Source organism: Mytilus californianus, unplaced genomic scaffold (genome assembly GCF_021869535.1).
Source record: "Mytilus californianus isolate M0D057914Y unplaced genomic scaffold, xbMytCali1.0.p SCAF_6, whole genome shotgun sequence".
Classification (NCBI taxonomy): Eukaryota; Metazoa; Mollusca; class Bivalvia; order Mytilida; family Mytilidae; genus Mytilus; species Mytilus californianus.
The window spans coordinates 117997659-118015104 of record NW_026262712.1 but is presented as its reverse complement, the minus strand read 5'-3'; the positions used below and the strand labels follow the sequence as shown (position 1 = coordinate 118015104).

General features: G+C 33.0%; 1 protein-coding gene across 34 annotated transcripts in view; it reads left to right on the top strand.

Moving 5' to 3' along the window:
• The window catches only part of LOC127704178 (kinesin-like protein KIF6), a 72539-nt gene that overhangs the window by 1933 nt on the left and 53160 nt on the right, over positions 1-17446 (top strand). For 33 of the 34 annotated variants that reach the window (XM_052208104.1, XM_052208103.1, XM_052208097.1 and 30 more), the window contains exons 1-4: positions 10771-10833; positions 13625-13919; positions 14330-14444; positions 16146-16296. In XM_052208104.1, the coding sequence (XP_052064064.1) occupies positions 13685-13919; positions 14330-14444; positions 16146-16296 (501 nt within the window). In that variant the 5' untranslated portion in view covers positions 10771-10833; positions 13625-13684. Of the gene's footprint in view, positions 1-10770; positions 10834-13624; positions 13920-14329; positions 14445-16145; positions 16297-17446 lie in introns of those variants that run through there. The other variant, XM_052208073.1, reaches the window with a different exon arrangement.

The following is a 17446-nucleotide window of genomic DNA, read 5'->3' as shown; positions in this document are numbered from 1 at the left end:
TTCAGGGCCAACTAGTCAACCATCTACTTTTTCAGCTCCCTGTGGGAGCTTATATTCATTGCACTCTCTCCATTAGCTGCACAAGTGAAGTATACCAGAACATCTGATCCCTACTGATATTAAGTATGACATCACTGACAAAAAGTTAGAAAAGAGATGAAAAGTAAAAGGAACTCTGGTAACACTTAGAAGTAGGGAAGCAGGTGGTTATTATCATCAGATTCTTAATTGAATAAACATCTGAATTTTAGTATTTGACCCCTGTTCTATTTAATAATATTCTGATGATAGATTGTACAAGAAATCTAACTAGAATAATCAATTGTAAAATTTTATAATCAGTTAAAATTTTAAATTTGGGAAGCTCACTTTAAATTTTAGCAGCATACATATGTACTTAATCTATCTAAATTTAAAAAACGCATTTTCTACAATTAAGACATTATTGTCTGCTGGATCTAAAAAGATTGTTTGCTTGCTTCCAGTGGGAAATATTACATACATGTTCCTGACGAGAAACTATTTACAGTTAATCTTTTACATATAGGTAGGTTCTGCAAGGTCGGACCACATGTATTAAAGTAGGAAAATTTAGGCTGTCACTGGAACACAATAGTATGTTGAGAACAGTTGACAGTTCAGAGAACCAGGTTCATACTCCGTCTCTACATAATTTATGTAAATCTTAAATACAAATATAACCATCTTTAAGTAAATCAGATTGTGTGTTCTCCAGTTAGTAAAGACTCAAATTCAATCAATACCAATGATTTTACATTTTTTTAGATGCTTAAAAAACATCAAAGACAATGCAATGGAATATTTTCTACTTTCTGACATAACTCCAAATTTGAACCATTTTTACTGCAATAATGTTCTTAAACAAAATGCACATCCATTTATATTTAATATTTATGTATGTACATACATTTCATGTCATACACCTTTCTTTTGGTACAACTACATGTAGATGATTAGTGGATTGTTACATTTGATACAAATATTGATTATTTGCATTAATGTGTAAACTATTTTGGATAAAAAGGATACTTGTGTATAGGAAAAAAGTTATTCAAGCGTGTTGACTTCAAGATATTAGCTTCATCATCTGAAATGTGAAATTACATTAAAAACTGTTTATATCCCTGAAGAATCAGGGATTTTGTTTTTTTTGTGTCTCTTTGTCCTCCATATTTGCTCAGGTTGGAGTGTTTAAAATTAAATGTAAAAAAGGTCAGAAAATATCAGCAGATACAAAACAAATACTCCATTTTAACAAGCCAATTTTTGTTTTACACATCAGAGTGTGTTCATGGGAATGTGTTGTTCCTTCTTTATTCCAAGTTTATAGTTGTAAATTACATGTTTATAATGTGTATCTTTTTATTGTCCCCTGTTTAATGAGAAGCAGGAAGCGTAGAAGAATCAGACATTCAAAATATAAGTTTAAATGTATATATTGAAAATTGCATGGACTTTGTAAGAAGTCTCAAGCCTACATTTCTTGACAGATTTTTATGACATTTATATCAGTAATGTCTTTGAAAAGCAGTGCTAACCAACTCTTTTAAAAGAACCATCTTTGCATCGGAAATAAACACATTTATTCTAAAACCAGTTGTTGGCATGGTACAGGTTATGTTCTTCTCATATATTTTATGATGGTAAGATACTAAACCCCTAACATGAGGGATTGTGCTTGATTTTCATATGATGAAGACATAATCTTTCAATCAGTTTAATTGAGGTCTGGTGCTGGCATGTCAGTAACTGCTAGTAGTCCTTTGTTAATTTATGTATCATTGTCAATTTGCTTAGTTTCTTTTTTTCCCTATTCTGACATTGGACTCAGACTTCTTACTGTACCTATTGCTTGTGTTTCTTTATTCTACATTGGCTAGAGGTAGAGGGGGAGAGTTGAGATCTCACAAAACATGTTTAACCCCGCATTTTTGCACCTGTTCTAAGTCAGGAGCCTCTGGCCTTTGTTAGTCTTGTATGTTTTTTAATTTTAGTTCATTTATATGTTTTGGAGTTTAGTGTGACGTCCATTTTCATTGAACTTGTACACATTTTTATTTAGGGGCCAGCTGAAGACCCATTTGTTTTCTGCTCTTTGGTGGGGTTGTTGTCTCTTTGACACATTCCCCATTTCCATTCTCAATTTTATATTTCCCAGTTCATTTCTTTATATAGGGTTTAAGGAAAATCAATGGCAAGAGGTGGGGACCCAGTTCACTCAGACAGAGATGCATCAAATAGATTATATAATGAAAAAAAGGAAAAGTTTCTTAACATATAAGGAATTTCAGTAGAATGCAGATTATCAGTTCTCTATAAGACGTAACATGACAGACATTTTATTAAACTACTGTAGCAATATTCATATAAAAGGATTAATCTGACTAGTCAAGATTATAACACTAAAGAATTTAAACAGAAAAGATTAAAACTGAATGAAAATAACTTGTTGTACAAAATAATGCTGGATAAAATTTACACTTATTGACATGTCATGATAGGGCTAAATTCAAGTGTCTTAAAGAATTAAAACCTTTTCTCCAACACAAATATGTACATGTACATATGATTGTAAGATTTTTGTTAATTTTGTCAATACTTATTTATATACTGTAAATTCAGAAATAAGTGTATGCATTTATTATTGCGAATCCTTGATCTCTGGCAAAAATGTTAAATCTAATTAATGTGATCGATTCCAAAAAGTTTATGAAGGAAAATTACTGCTAATATTACAAATGCAAGTTTTATTGATGCGAAAGTGGTACTGTAAGTATTTTTCGCATTAAGAAAAACATTTCAATAAATTCTGATATTACTGTATTAAAATAAGTTGCAAAATATGAGATAAAAATCTTCAATTTCAATATTGTATTATCATTGTTTTCCCCAAAATTTCACCACTTTCAACATTTTTAAAATTTTTTTTGCATAAAACTGGAAATATTAGAAATAACAATTAAAAATTTTCAACATTTTGATATTTCATTCACCAAAACAATAAGTACATGTAAGAGTATGTGAATATGTTGCTTGTTTGTCAACATGACTTATAAAAAAAATATTTAATGCCTGAGTTGAGGGACAGCTAATGTTTCTTGAACTTTGTAAAAAGAAATAAAGTATTGATAGATATATATGTACTTGATAGTTAATGATTAGTAGTATGTAAGCGTCACTGTGAATGTATTTGAGTTGGTCAGTGTCCAGGCAAAAATAAGTCAGCTGGCAGATATTCTTTTCATGCTAAGCAAACTTAGGATCAAGTCGACATCTAAATTTGTAACTCTGGTACTTCAAGATGCAGAATAATTGGATGTTTTTATTCTGGTTTATTAAAAGGAATATATTTGACATGAAAATTACATGTAGGTAACACTTCTGACTGATGTCACTTCATATGGACATATTTAGTCTGAACTAGTCGACCTAGTTTTCATGTTACAATAATTTGTAACTTTGTAAGACTTTGGTTCAAATTTATATCAATGATTGAGTAGGTATGAATGAAAGATGCCGAGTATGCATGGTATGCAACAATGAGACAGTTACCCAACAACACAAAATAAACTAAAAATATTGAGATGCCAACATTTTTTCCTGTATTACATATTGCCTTATATCATGTATATGATAGTTACTTGTAAGTCATTACCAAATATATGTCTAACTTTGATTTTGAGTCTAGACAAAATGTGAATAAAGAAAACAGACATGTTTTCATCACACCACATTCCCTAAAGGACAAGAACATGTTAAAGAAATAATTAAAAATAACCTCTGACTAGGTTCTATGGTTTGACTACCTCTGACTAGGTTCTATGGTTTGACTACCTCTGACTAGGTTCTATGGTTTGACTACCTCTGACTAGGTTCTATGGTTTGACAACAGTACAAATAACCTCTGACTAGGTTCTATGGTTTGTACAAATAACCTCTGACTAGGTTCTATGGTTTGACTACCTCTGACTAGGTTCTATGGTTTGACTACCTCTGACTAGGTTCTATGGTTTGACAACAGTACAAATAACCTCTGACTAGGTTCTATGGTTTGTACAAATAACCTCTGACTAGGTTCTATGGTTTGACAACAGTAACTAGGTTCTATGGTTTGACTACCTCTGACTAGGTTCTATGGTTTGACAACAGTACAAATAACCTCTGACTAGGTTCTATGGTTTGTACAAATAACCTCTGACTAGGTTCTATGGTTTGACAACAGAAACTAGGTTCTATGGTTTGACTACCTCTGACTAGGTTCTATGGTTTGACTACCTCTGACTAGGTTCTATGGTTTGACAACAGTAACTAGGTTCTATGGTTTGACTACCTCTGACTAGGTTCTATGGTTTGACATAAGTACAAATAACCTCTGACTAGGTTCTATGGTTTGTACAAATAACCTCTGACTAGGTTCTATGGTTTGTACAAATAACCTCTGACTAGGTTCTATGGTTTGACAACAGTAACTAGGTTCTATGGTTTGACTACCTCTGACTAGGTTCTATGGTTTGACTACCTCTGACTAGGTTCTATGGTTTGACTACAGTACAAATAACCTCTGACTAGGTTCTATGGTTTGACTACAGTACAAATAACCACTGACTAGGTTCTATGGTTTGACCACAGTACAACCACTGACTAGGTTCTATGGTTTGACCACAGTACAAATAACCTCTGACTAGGTTCTATGGTTTGACCACAGTACAAATAACCTCTGACTAGGTTCTATGGTTTGACCACAGTACAAATAACCTCTGACTAGGTTCTATGGTTTGACCACAGTACAAATAACCTCTGACTAGGTTCTATGGTTTGACAACAGTACAAATAACCACTGACTAGGTTCTATGGTTTGACCACAGTACAAATAACCTCTGACTAGGTTCTATGGTTTGACTACAGTACAAATAACCTCTGACTAAGTTCTATGGTTTGACAACAGTACAAATAACCTCTGACTAGGTTCTATGGTTTGACTACAGTACAAATAACCTCTGACTAGGTTCTATGGTTTGACAACAGTACAAATAACCTCTGACTAGGTTCTATGGTTTGTACAAATAACCTCTGACTAGGTTCTATGGTTTGACAACAGTAACTAGGTTCTATGGTTTGACTACCTCTGAATAGGTTCTATGGTTTGACAACAGTACAAATAACCTCTGACTAGGTTCTATGGTTTGTACAAATAACCTCTGACTAGGTTCTATGGTTTGACAACAGAAACTAGGTTCTATGGTTTGACTACCTCTGACTAGGTTCTATGGTTTGACTACCTCTGACAGGTTCTATGGTTTGACAACAGTAACTAGGTTCTATGGTTTGACATAAGTACAAATAACCTCTGACTAGGTTCTATGGTTTGTACAAATAACCTCTGACTAGGTTCTATGGTTTGTACAAATAACCTCTGACTAGGTTCTATGGTTTGACAACAGTAACTAGGTTCTATGGTTTGACTACCTCTGACTAGGTTCTATGGTTTGACTACCTCTGACTAGGTTCTATGGTTTGACTACAGTACAAATAACCTCTGACTAGGTTCTATGGTTTGACTACAGTACAAATAACCACTGACTAGGTTCTATGGTTTGACAACAGTAACTAGGTTCTATGGTTTGACTACCTCTGACTAGGTTCTATGGTTTGACCACAGTACAAATAACCTCTGACTAGGTTCTATGGTTTGACCACAGTACAAATAACCTCTGACTAGGTTCTATGGTTTGACCACAGTACAAATAACCTCTGACTAGGTTCTATGGTTTGACAACAGTACAAATAACCACTGACTAGGTTCTATGGTTTGACCACAGTACAAATAACCTCTGACTAGGTTCTATGGTTTGACTACAGTACAAATAACCTCTGACTAAGTTCTATGGTTTGACAACAGTACAAATAACCTCTGACTAGGTTCTATGGTTTGACTACAGTACAAATAACCACTGACTAGGTTCTATGGTTTGACAACAGTACAAATAACCTCTGACTAGGTTCTATGGTTTGACTACAGTACAAATAACCACTGACTAGGTTCTATGGTTTGACCACAGTACAACCACTGACTAGGTTCTATGGTTTGACCACAGTACAAATAACCTCTGACTAGGTTCTATGGTTTGACCACAGTACAAATAACCTCTGACTAGGTTCTATGGTTTGACAACAGTACAAATAACCACCGACTAGGTTCTATGGTTTGACAACAGTACAAATAACCTCTCTGACTAGGTTCTATGGTTTGACAACAGTACAAATAACCTCTGACTAGGTTCTATGGTTTGACAACAGTACAAATAACCTCTGACTAGGTTCTATGGTTTGACAACAGTACAAATAACCTCTGAATAGGTTCTATGGTTTGACAACAGTACAAATAACCTCTGACTAGGTTCTATGGTTTGACAAATAACCTCTGACTAGGTTCTATGGTTTGACAACAGTACAAATAACCTCTGACTAGGTTCTATGGTTTGACAACAGTACAAATAACCTCTGACTAGGTTCTATGGTTTGACAACAGTACAAATAACCTCTGACTAGGTTCTATGGTTTGACAACAGTACAAATAACCTCTGACTAGGTTCTATGGTTTGACAACAGTACAAATAACCTCTGACTAGGTTGTTCTATGGTTTGACAACAGTACAAATAACCTCTGACTAGGTTCTATGGTTTGACTACAGTACAAAAAACCTCTGACTAGGTTGTTCTATGGTTTGACTACAGTACAAATAACCACTGACTAGGTTCTATGGTTTGACAACAGTACAAATAACCTCTGACTAGGTTCTATGGTTTGACAACAGTACAAATAACCACTGACTAGGTTCTATGGTTTGACAACAGTACAAATAACCACTGACTAGGTTCTATGGGTTGACTACAGTACAAATAACCTCTGACTAGGTTCTATGGTTTGACTACAGTACAAATAACCACTGACTAGGTCTTGGGTTTGACAACAGTACAAATAACCACTGACTAGGTTCTATGGTTTGACAACAGTACAAATAACCTCTGACTAGGTTCTATGGTTTGACAACAGTACAAATAACCACTGACTAGGTTCTATGGTTATGGTTTGACTACAGTACAAATAACCACTGACTAGGTTCTATGGTTTGACTACAGTACAAATAACCTCTGACTAGGTTCTATGGTTTGACAACAGTACAAATAACCACTGACTAGGTTCTATGGTTTGACAACAGTACAAATAACCACTGACTAGGTTCTATGGTTTGACAACAGTACAAATAACCTCTGACTAGGTTCTATGGTTTGACTACAGTACAAATAACCTCACTGACTAGGTTCTATGGTTTGACTACAGTACAAATAACCACTGACTAGGTTCTATGGTTTGACTACAGTACAAATAACCTCTGACTAGGTTCTATGGTTTGACAAATAACCTCTGACTAGGTTCTATGGTTTGACAACAGTACAAATAACCTCTGACTAGGTTCTATGGTTTGACAACAGTACAAATAACCACTGACTAGGTTCTATGGTTTGACAACAGTACAAATAACCACTGACTAGGTTCTATGGTTTGACAACAGTACAAATAACCTCTGACTAGGTTCTATGGTTTGACTACAGTACAAATAACCACTGACTAGGTTCTATGGTTTGACTACAGTACAAATAACCTCTGACTAGGTTCTATGGTTTGACAACATTACAAATAACCACTGACTAGGTTCTATGGTTTGACAACAGTACAAATAACCACTGACTAGGTTCTATGGTTTGACAACAGTACAAATAACCTCTGACTAGGTTCTATGGTTTGACTACAGTACAAATAACCTCACTGACTAGGTTCTATGGTTTGACTACAGTACAAATAACCACTGACTAGGTTCTATGGTTTGACTACAGTACAAATAACCTCTGACTAGGTTCTATGGTTTGACTACAGTACAAATAACCTCTGACTAGGTTCTATGGTTTGACAAATAACCTCTGACTAGGTTCTATGGTTTGACAACAGTACAAATAACCTCTGACTAGGTTCTATGGTTTGACAACAGTACAAATAACCTCTGACTAGGTTCTATGGTTTGACAACAGTACAAATAACCTCTGACTAGGTTCTATGGTTTGACAACAGTACAAATAACCTCTGACTAGGTTCTATGGTTTGACAACAGTACAAATAACCTCTGACTAGGTTCTATGGTTTGACTACAGTACAAATAACCTCTGACTAGGTTCTATGGTTTGACTACAGTACAAAAAACCTCTGACTAGGTTGTTCTATGGTTTGACTACAGTACAAATAACCACTGACTAGGTTCTATGGTTTGACTACAGTACAAATAACCACTGACTAGGTTCTATGGTTTGACAACAGTACAAATAACCTCTGACTAGGTTTTATGGTTTGACAACAATACAAATAACCTCTGACTAGGTTCTATGGTTTGACAACAGTACAAATAACCACTGACTAGGTTCTATGGTTTGACAACAGTACAAATAACCTCTGACTAGGTTCTATGGTTTGACAACAGTACAAATAACCTCTGACTAGGTTCTATGGTTTGACTACAGTACAAATAACCTCTGACTAGGTTCTATGGTTTGACTACAGTACAAATAACCTCTGACTAGGTTCTATGGTTTGACTACAGTACAAATAACCTCTGACTAGGTTCTATGGTTTGACTACAGTACAAATAACCACTGACTAGGTTCTATGGTTTGACAACAGTACAAATAACCTCTGACTAGGTTCTATGGTTTGACAACAGTACAAATAACCTCTGACTAGGTTCTATGGTTTTGACAACAGTACAAATAACCTCTGACTAGGTTCTATGGTTTGACAACAGTACAAATAACCTCTGACTAGGTTTTATGGTTTGACTACAGTACAAATAACCACTGACTAGGTTCTATGGTTTTGACAACAGTACAAATAACCTCTGACTAGGTTCTATGGTTTGACTACAGTACAAATAACCTCTGACTAGGTTCTATGGTTTGACTACAGTACAAATAACCACTGACTAGGTTCTATGGTTTGACTACAGTACAAATAACCACTAACTTGGTTCTATGGTTTGACTACAGTACAAATAACCACTGACTAGGTTCTATGGTTTGACAACAGTACAAATAACCTCTGACTAGGTTCTATGGTTTGACTACAGTACAAATAACCTCTGACTAGGTTCTATGGTTTGACTACAGTACAAATAACCTCTGACTAGGTTCTATGGTTTGACTACAGTACAAATAACCTCTGACTAGGTTCTATGGTTTGACTACAGTACAAATAACCACTGACTTGGTTCTATGGTTTGACTACAGTACAAATAACCACTGACTAGGTTCTATGGTTTGAATACAGTACAAATAACCTCTGACTAGGTTCTATGGTTTGACTACAGTACAAATAACCTCACTGACTAGGTTCTATGGTTTGACTACAGTACAAATAACCACTGACTAGGTTCTATGGTTTGACTACAGTACAAATAACCTCTGATTAGGTTCTTTGGTTTGACAACAGTACAAATAAGCTCTGACTAGGTTTTATGGTTTGACAACAGTACAAATAACCACTGACTAGGTTCTATGGTTTGACAACAGTACAAATAACCTCTGACTAGGTTCTATGGTTTGACAACAGTACAAATAACCTCTGATAAGGTTCTATGGTTTGACTACAGTACAAAGATTTATTTAGATTTCAGAAGGAACCATAGGAATAAAACATACTCCTGTACAGTGCGAAATGTGCTATTATCCATATTTGATTTGGTCATTTTTATTGACTGTCTAAATTATTAACATGGGTATTGGCTTAAAGAATACTTAGCAGATATATGGACTTTCCATTTTAATGATTCTTTGGAAAATATTGGTTAAGTTCAAGATATGACCATAGTAAAAAGCATTAGTATCTAATGCTGTCAGATATGACTCCTATATAGATATTTATGGTTGCAGTAGTTTACTAGACTTGTAAAAATTATAAAGTTCCAGCTAATGGCCCTAATATTGTGTAGAGATGCCTGACTGCAGTGTATGTCATTGTTTACTGTTTTTAAAATTATTGGGATGATGATGTTTTCTTAGAACATTTCTAATGGGATATTTCTATATTGGCTCATTGTATACCCATTAACAAGGATATCACACACAAATAAGGAAAAAAATGACAGAGACAAATTCAGTAATTTTAATTGTAAATTTCTGATAACATTGTTGCATAAAATTAAAAGAAATTTTGTAGATGTTTTTAACATGTAGAGGTTTTAAATGCAATCCTGTGTGTTAAAATTTAATGATTACATTTTAAATCCCAAAACAAAAAAGTTGTTGTTGATTTAATGAGATGTTAAACAATTTATCCTTTGTGGACATGCTTTATTGAAAGGCTTTATTGTTACTGTACTGGCAGTGAAAAGTTTGAATTATTTAATACACAATTGTTTGTTGAGACTGATGGAAATATAAAGACTCACCCACTGTGAATTTTTATTAAAGAATTTTTTACAATGGTTTGCTGTTTCTATTTCATTTTATATTTTATGAGGTATCTTAAGGTCTCATTTGGTTTTAGTAAATATTTGAGGAAAAATATAATGATATTTTGACATACAATGAATAAAGATTATTTTCAAAGTTACCATTTAATTTACATCTTTATCATTTTACAGACATTTTTAATTGCTTGAAGACCTTTATTTACCCTTTTATATTTTGTGTACAGTTTTCACTTTTAACAAGTGACCATTGTATAACAATTATTGATAGCTTTTCATGGATTCTTTCTAATAATTTGTGAGTATGTTTAAAGATAAGGTTTCTACATATTGACCAACATGACCAAGTAAACTAAATGTGCTATTAATAATGGCCTGAGAAGTGGAAAAACTTAATAACGGTACATTTTCTTTCCTGTCTTGTGTTATATTTATTTGTCTTCATTGTATATTTCTTGAGAGCAGTCAAATTTCTGTTTTGCAGATACCCTGAAATTTAAATACACCAAAATTCTTTGATATTGGTATTTATATATTGTTTGACATTTGATTAGAAATTTGCTAATGTTGAGTTTTGTATCCTTTTACAAAAATTATAGCTTTTATAAGTTAGAATTTTGTGACCCCTGCTACTTTAGGACTCATTTGACCCTTGCTGTGTGTATATCTATTAAGCTGGATGGCCAGTACTAGTTGGAACTAGGAAATCAAGATGATTGCTTGACTTTTTTTGTCATGTTTGTTGCAGAGGACACAGCATTTGACAGTATAACCCTTGATTAAGATTTGTATTATTCAGTATGTGCTATGATTTTCTTTTTTTTTAATTTTACTGATAAACCAGGTAGTAATTTATTGCTCAGAAAAACTTTGTTTGGATTAATAAATAATAATTGTCCATTGTTGAGTGAGCCATCCAGCACCAATGTGAACACTGATGTTTAAGAACCCTTATAATTATAACAACTCTCAATAGTGTGTGATCTACAGAATAGCTTTTTTTCTTGTCCTACCCAATTTAACCCTCAAATGTTGAAATAATGACTGTCACAAAATTTTATATAAAATTCTCAAAGAATTCATGGTACCATTGAAGTCTTTTTTAATTGCTATCCAATTTTCTAGTTATATAAGGTTATGAGACAGTTAATCAATCAATCATAGATAAAAGGTTCAACAGAATAGGATTAAAACTTCTTAGATTGAATATATTGTATTAAAATGATGTAATACTATATATCAAAAATCAAAAGTCAATAGGTCTATAAACTGTAGAGATCTTGTACAAGAAAAAATGTAGAAAAAGCTTCTTCATCTAAGTACTGCTTGATCAAATTTAACAGAACGATTCCTTATGAGGTTCTTACTAAGTCGGGGGCGGATCCAGCCATTTTTGTCGAGCCTGCGACTTTTGTCGCAGAAAGCTCGACATAGGGATAGTGATCCGGCGGCGGCGTTAGCTAACTTCTTAAAAGCTTTATATTTTAGAAGATGGAAGACCTGGATGCTTCATACTTTGTATATGGATGCCTCATGTTATGAAGTTTCCGTCAGTCACATGTCCAATGTCCTTGACCTCATTTTCATGGTTCAGTGACTACTTGAAAAAAAAGTTCAGATTTTTTGTAATGTTAAATTCCCTCTTATTATAAGTAATAGGATAACTATATTTGGTATGTGCGTACCTTGCAAGGTCCTCATGCCCGTCAGACAGTTTTCACTTGACCTCGACCTCATTTCATGGATCAGTGAACAAGGTTAAGTTTTGGTGGTCAAGTCCATATCTCAGATACTATAAGCAAGGACTGTAAGGTGTACATGTCCAACTGGCAGGTGTCATCTGACCTTGACCTCATTTTCATGGTTCAGTGGTTATAGTTAAGTTTTTGTGTTTTGGTCTGTTTTTCTTATACTGTATGCAATAGGTCTACTATATTTGGTGTATGGAATGATTGTAAGGTGTACATGTCTAGCTGGCAGGTGTCATCTGACCTTGACCTCATTTTCATGGTTCAGTGGTCAAAGTTAAGTTTTTGAGTTTTGGTCTTTCTTTCTAATACTGCATGCAATAGGTCAGCTATATTTGGTGTATGGAATGATTGTAAGGTGTACATGTCTAGCTGGCAGGTGTCATCTTACCTTGACCTCATTTTCATGGTTCAGTGGTCAAAGTTAAGTTTTTGAGTTTTGGTCTTTTTTTCTAATGCTATAAGCAATAGTTCAACTATATTTGGTGTATGGAAATATTTTATGATCTATATGTCAGTTACGCAGGTTTTATTTGACCTTGACCTCATTTTCAAGGTTCATTGCTCAGTGTTAAGTTTTTGTGTTTTCGTCTGTTTTTCTTATTCTATAAGTAATAGGTCAACTATATTTGTTGTATGGAAGAATTGTTAGCTGTACATGCCTGCCTAGCATGGTTCATCTGACCTTGACCTCATTTTCATGGTTCATTGGTCAATGTTTAGTTTACTTGGTTAATGTTAAGTTTATGTGACAGTTGTAATAAAGCTTTATATTTAGGACTATCAACATAATATCAATGATTAGTAAAGAAGGCGAGACATTTCAGTGTGTGCACTCTTGTTAAAAGGGGGTTTTAATCATATGTCCCCATTCAAAAGCATTGATCCTCAAAAAAAAGTGGGGGTTCCAAAAGGTTCCTTATGATTTACTGACTGGCTGGGAAATTAAATCAAGCAATAAAGCCAAATAAAGCAAGTAGTTTAGTAACTAGAACTTTGACAAGTGTCATTTCTTGATAGCATGTGAAGTATTTAAAACAGACTGGACAGGACAGGAGAAATAATGCATAATTAAGTGTAGGACAGAGTATAAAGAATGAAGTACATGTAAATTACACAACAACTATTGCCTGTGATTATCTTACAAGCACCTTACAAAATAGTTTCCACATAGAGACAATTTTGATTTGCCAATAATTTTCTTAATAAAGCAGTGAATTGTCTGAATTTAACTTTGATGTGCTATACCGATAGTTATATTCGACTTAATACTTTCTTTTAGTTTTATTGTTAAGCCTAGAAACATTTTCATTCTATAATTATTATTTTTTTGTATTTCAGGGTAGATGAAGAAAAATATGAAACCAGGATAGTTAAAAACAGACAGACATTACAGCAGAAATGCCTCAGATACGGACATTTTGTCGTATCAAGCCAACAGGGGATTACTATCCTGAGTTTGAAGTGTCACATGACACCCTCAGTTTACGAGTACCAGAGCTGTTGAGAGACTACAACAATCCAAAGGCTAACAATAGAACTACGGTACACCATGAGTTCCACTTTAACTACATATTTAAGAATGTGGCTACTCAGGAGGAAGTGTTTGATGTTGCTGCTAAAGATATTGTAGCAGGTATATTTTTTAGAGTCATGAGAAAAAAATATACTAATAACTTCAGGGAAAAAATACATTACTATAAAATAATCTGAAAAGTTCAGTAGTAACTCTGATCCTTGCAGTTCAAAAGGGTTCTGTAGAACTAATACATGTTATTAAGAAGTTACTCATATACAACCCTTCTCCCCCATCAAAAAAATATACTTTCCACATATATTATATATACAAACTTAAAAAACAACAACAAAAAAGCCAGTCTTTGAAGAACAATACTGCAAATTATTAACTTTTATTAGATACAGACAACATCTTCTTTTACAGGTGCCGTAGGAAGGACCATGGCCAATCTTTAACATTTTTAAATGCAAAATTGTACAATATTTATTTGATTAAAAGAAGCCATCTGTTTATTCAAATATTTGTAGGATTTTTGGATGGTTTCAATGGTACAATCTTTGCTTATGGTCAGACTGGTACTGGGAAAACATTTACTGTTGAAGGTTACGGCAAACAGTATGAAATGAGGGGTTTAGAACCCAGGTAAGATATATCATGTTGAATTTTACACAGGAAACAGTTTGTTAAGTTAAAATATATTTAGATAAAGTAGAAGATGACACACACACACATAATATAGAAAAAACTATTATTTCGTACTTGGATGGAAAGTTGTTTCATTGGCACTCATACCACATCTTCTTATATCTACATAAAAATTATATGTATATATAGAAAATCAAACAGGAAGAATAAAGGGACATTGAGGAATTTATCATGCACCAAGTATGCATTAGAGTGCTCATTTTGCAAAATGAAAGAACAACCTTAACTGGCTCTACAGCCCTTACACGGTCTAATTAAATCATCGGAGAGGACGTGATTTGCCAGTTGATATATATATATATTTGAAATTGAAATTTCGTTGAAAAATAATTTTAGGTTATTTTGTAAATGTTAATTTGCTGTCTCAATGACATATAGCCAATATCTCCTTTTTTATACCTTTTTGTAATTTATGCGATCAATTTTTTTCTCAGATATTTTTCATGGCATACATCTGCTTGTTATGGCTGAAAATGAACTGATTTATGATAATTTATAGTGCAATTGTTGCAAAATGGGTTGTAATTCTCCTTTGTATTGACTTTAAGGCAACTTTCAATGATAAACTTCTTTAACTAACACATGCACCCACACACAGTGGTCATACACACACACAGAAAACTAATATCTTTTATTTTGTGTTGAATGACAAATTCCTTATAAACTTTCAAGCATTGCATAACTTGTAAGACCAAAATGTAGGTAAATTCAGTAGAGGTAACTGGCTTAATGGTGTTAACTTTTATATTAAGTTGTGATCCTGAGTATACTGCAACATTTTTTGTGGTGTTTTTGTTTTTGTTTGCATAAACTACCTAAACTTTAAAAAAGAATACTTGCATCCAAAAAGTTGTTACTAGAAATTTGATTAAAAGGACAAAGCAAAAATTAGCAGTTAAAACGAGATATTAAAGAAGAATGTAAAAATTTACAAATAACAAACACACTTATGTAGCAGAAAAAAAGGGTAAATTATGGTTAAATTGTAAAATTATGTTTAATAAATATTATTGCTTCGCATCACGATGCGGAGCTATTAGTTTCAGTCAATATACACGCCATCTTGAAATAATTACTTTTCACATATAGATTTTGATTGGTTGCTTTATGATGCGGCTGAGATACAGCAACAGCTATTGGCCTAAATGAGATAAAGAATTACAGACTTTTCTCGTCTCAGGATAAGACATCAAATGCTGGAAAATTAACTATGTGTATTTCAGTTCCGATCAACTGTCATTAATTCATGTTCGTTTTATTATGCATATATATTGCACACTGAAATTCAATTTTGAAATATCAATTATTAATATGTGTTTATTTGCTTTGTTAATCTGCAATATGCACGATTTGTTTTGCTAAACAATGTTTACAAAAATGCATTATCTGTATTTTATAACTTCTGCCAATCTAGGCACACCTCCAGAGTCATGTCTATTTGTAAATATAAATAAATATAAATATATATACAAAAATTGATATTCCTAGTCTAAGACATCCATTTTATATCAATCAATATCTTAAAATACCACATTTCCAATACTAAACCAACAACCACATGCACACATATATCCTTAAATTAGGATAGAGCGAAGCAGTCCACAGCTTTTTAGAAAGCTCAAACTTGTATGTTTTTAGATCTCTATCCATGATATATAAAGCTTTGGAGAAACGTACAGATGAAGAAATTGATGTGCACATATCTTATATGGAAATATATCAAGAAGTTGGATATGATCTACTGAACCCAAACTACAAACAACAGAATCCAAACACACCATTTCCTAGGGTAATGACATACAAACTTAAACTACTTTTAATTGTATCTGTCTTTAATTGGTTGCTGTCATATTGATGTTTACTTCTCGTTACTTTTTATTCGCTGTTGTTCAGTATGGTTTTTTGTCATCTTTTCTATCTCAAATAAAGTGCAATTTAATATAAAAAAAACACATCTTAAATAATTTTAAAAAGTTCTTAAAAAGTATTGATCATGTTGATATTAGATGAAAATATATATGGTGACAATTTTTCTTAGTTCCAACTGAAAAAATTGCATGAGTAAACATTACAAAATTACGAAAGCAGGTCAAAAACCCCTGGAAAAAAATAAGACAAATGAAAATAGCCAAGTTTATCATCGCATAAAAAAAATCAGTAGTTACTTCCCTCTACACTGTTATCTTTAGTAAGTATTTATTGATAAACATATATAACAGCAGATAAGATTTCTTAGAGGAAATATCATCAGGGGTAACCCCAAAACATCTATTAATATAATAAAAATAGAAGTGATTTGCATGATCAATTCTTCAAGATTGGTCATTTTTAGGCTATAAGCATTGATATATGACAAACTGATTTTGATATCCACACAATCTACTGATGAATGAATCTAAATAAAAGCTTAGAAGCACAGTTTCTTTCCAGAATCAAACTTTTTGAACTCGATCTTTGACTGTTTTGATAGCAAGGATATAAAGACATGTTATTTACCTAATCAATATTTAATTGTGTATTAAAAAATGTTTTTTTTTTATGTCAAACATGCTTGAAATTTATCAAATAATAACATTTGTATGGTTGGAATTGCTAGTTTACTGAAAGAAAAATAAATTATGGTCAAGGGGGAGATAACTCCTATTTTTTTACAAAGCAATGGTAAAGAAAATAGATTACTTCTGTACACTGTTATGAAATACATTTTTTAAATACAAACCATTATATTTAGTTGGAAATTAACACTTAAGAATCCAAGAAGAGATCATAGTTATACACATTTACCATGTTAATTATTTTATTGTATAAATGGACAGAAAAATTATGCTAAAATATACAACTTTAACAATTTGAAGTAAAACAAATTTTTTTCTATAGCTGGAATGTGAATGTGATATCCCACCTGGATTGAATTAAGTCATCTATAGTTTATGATAAAT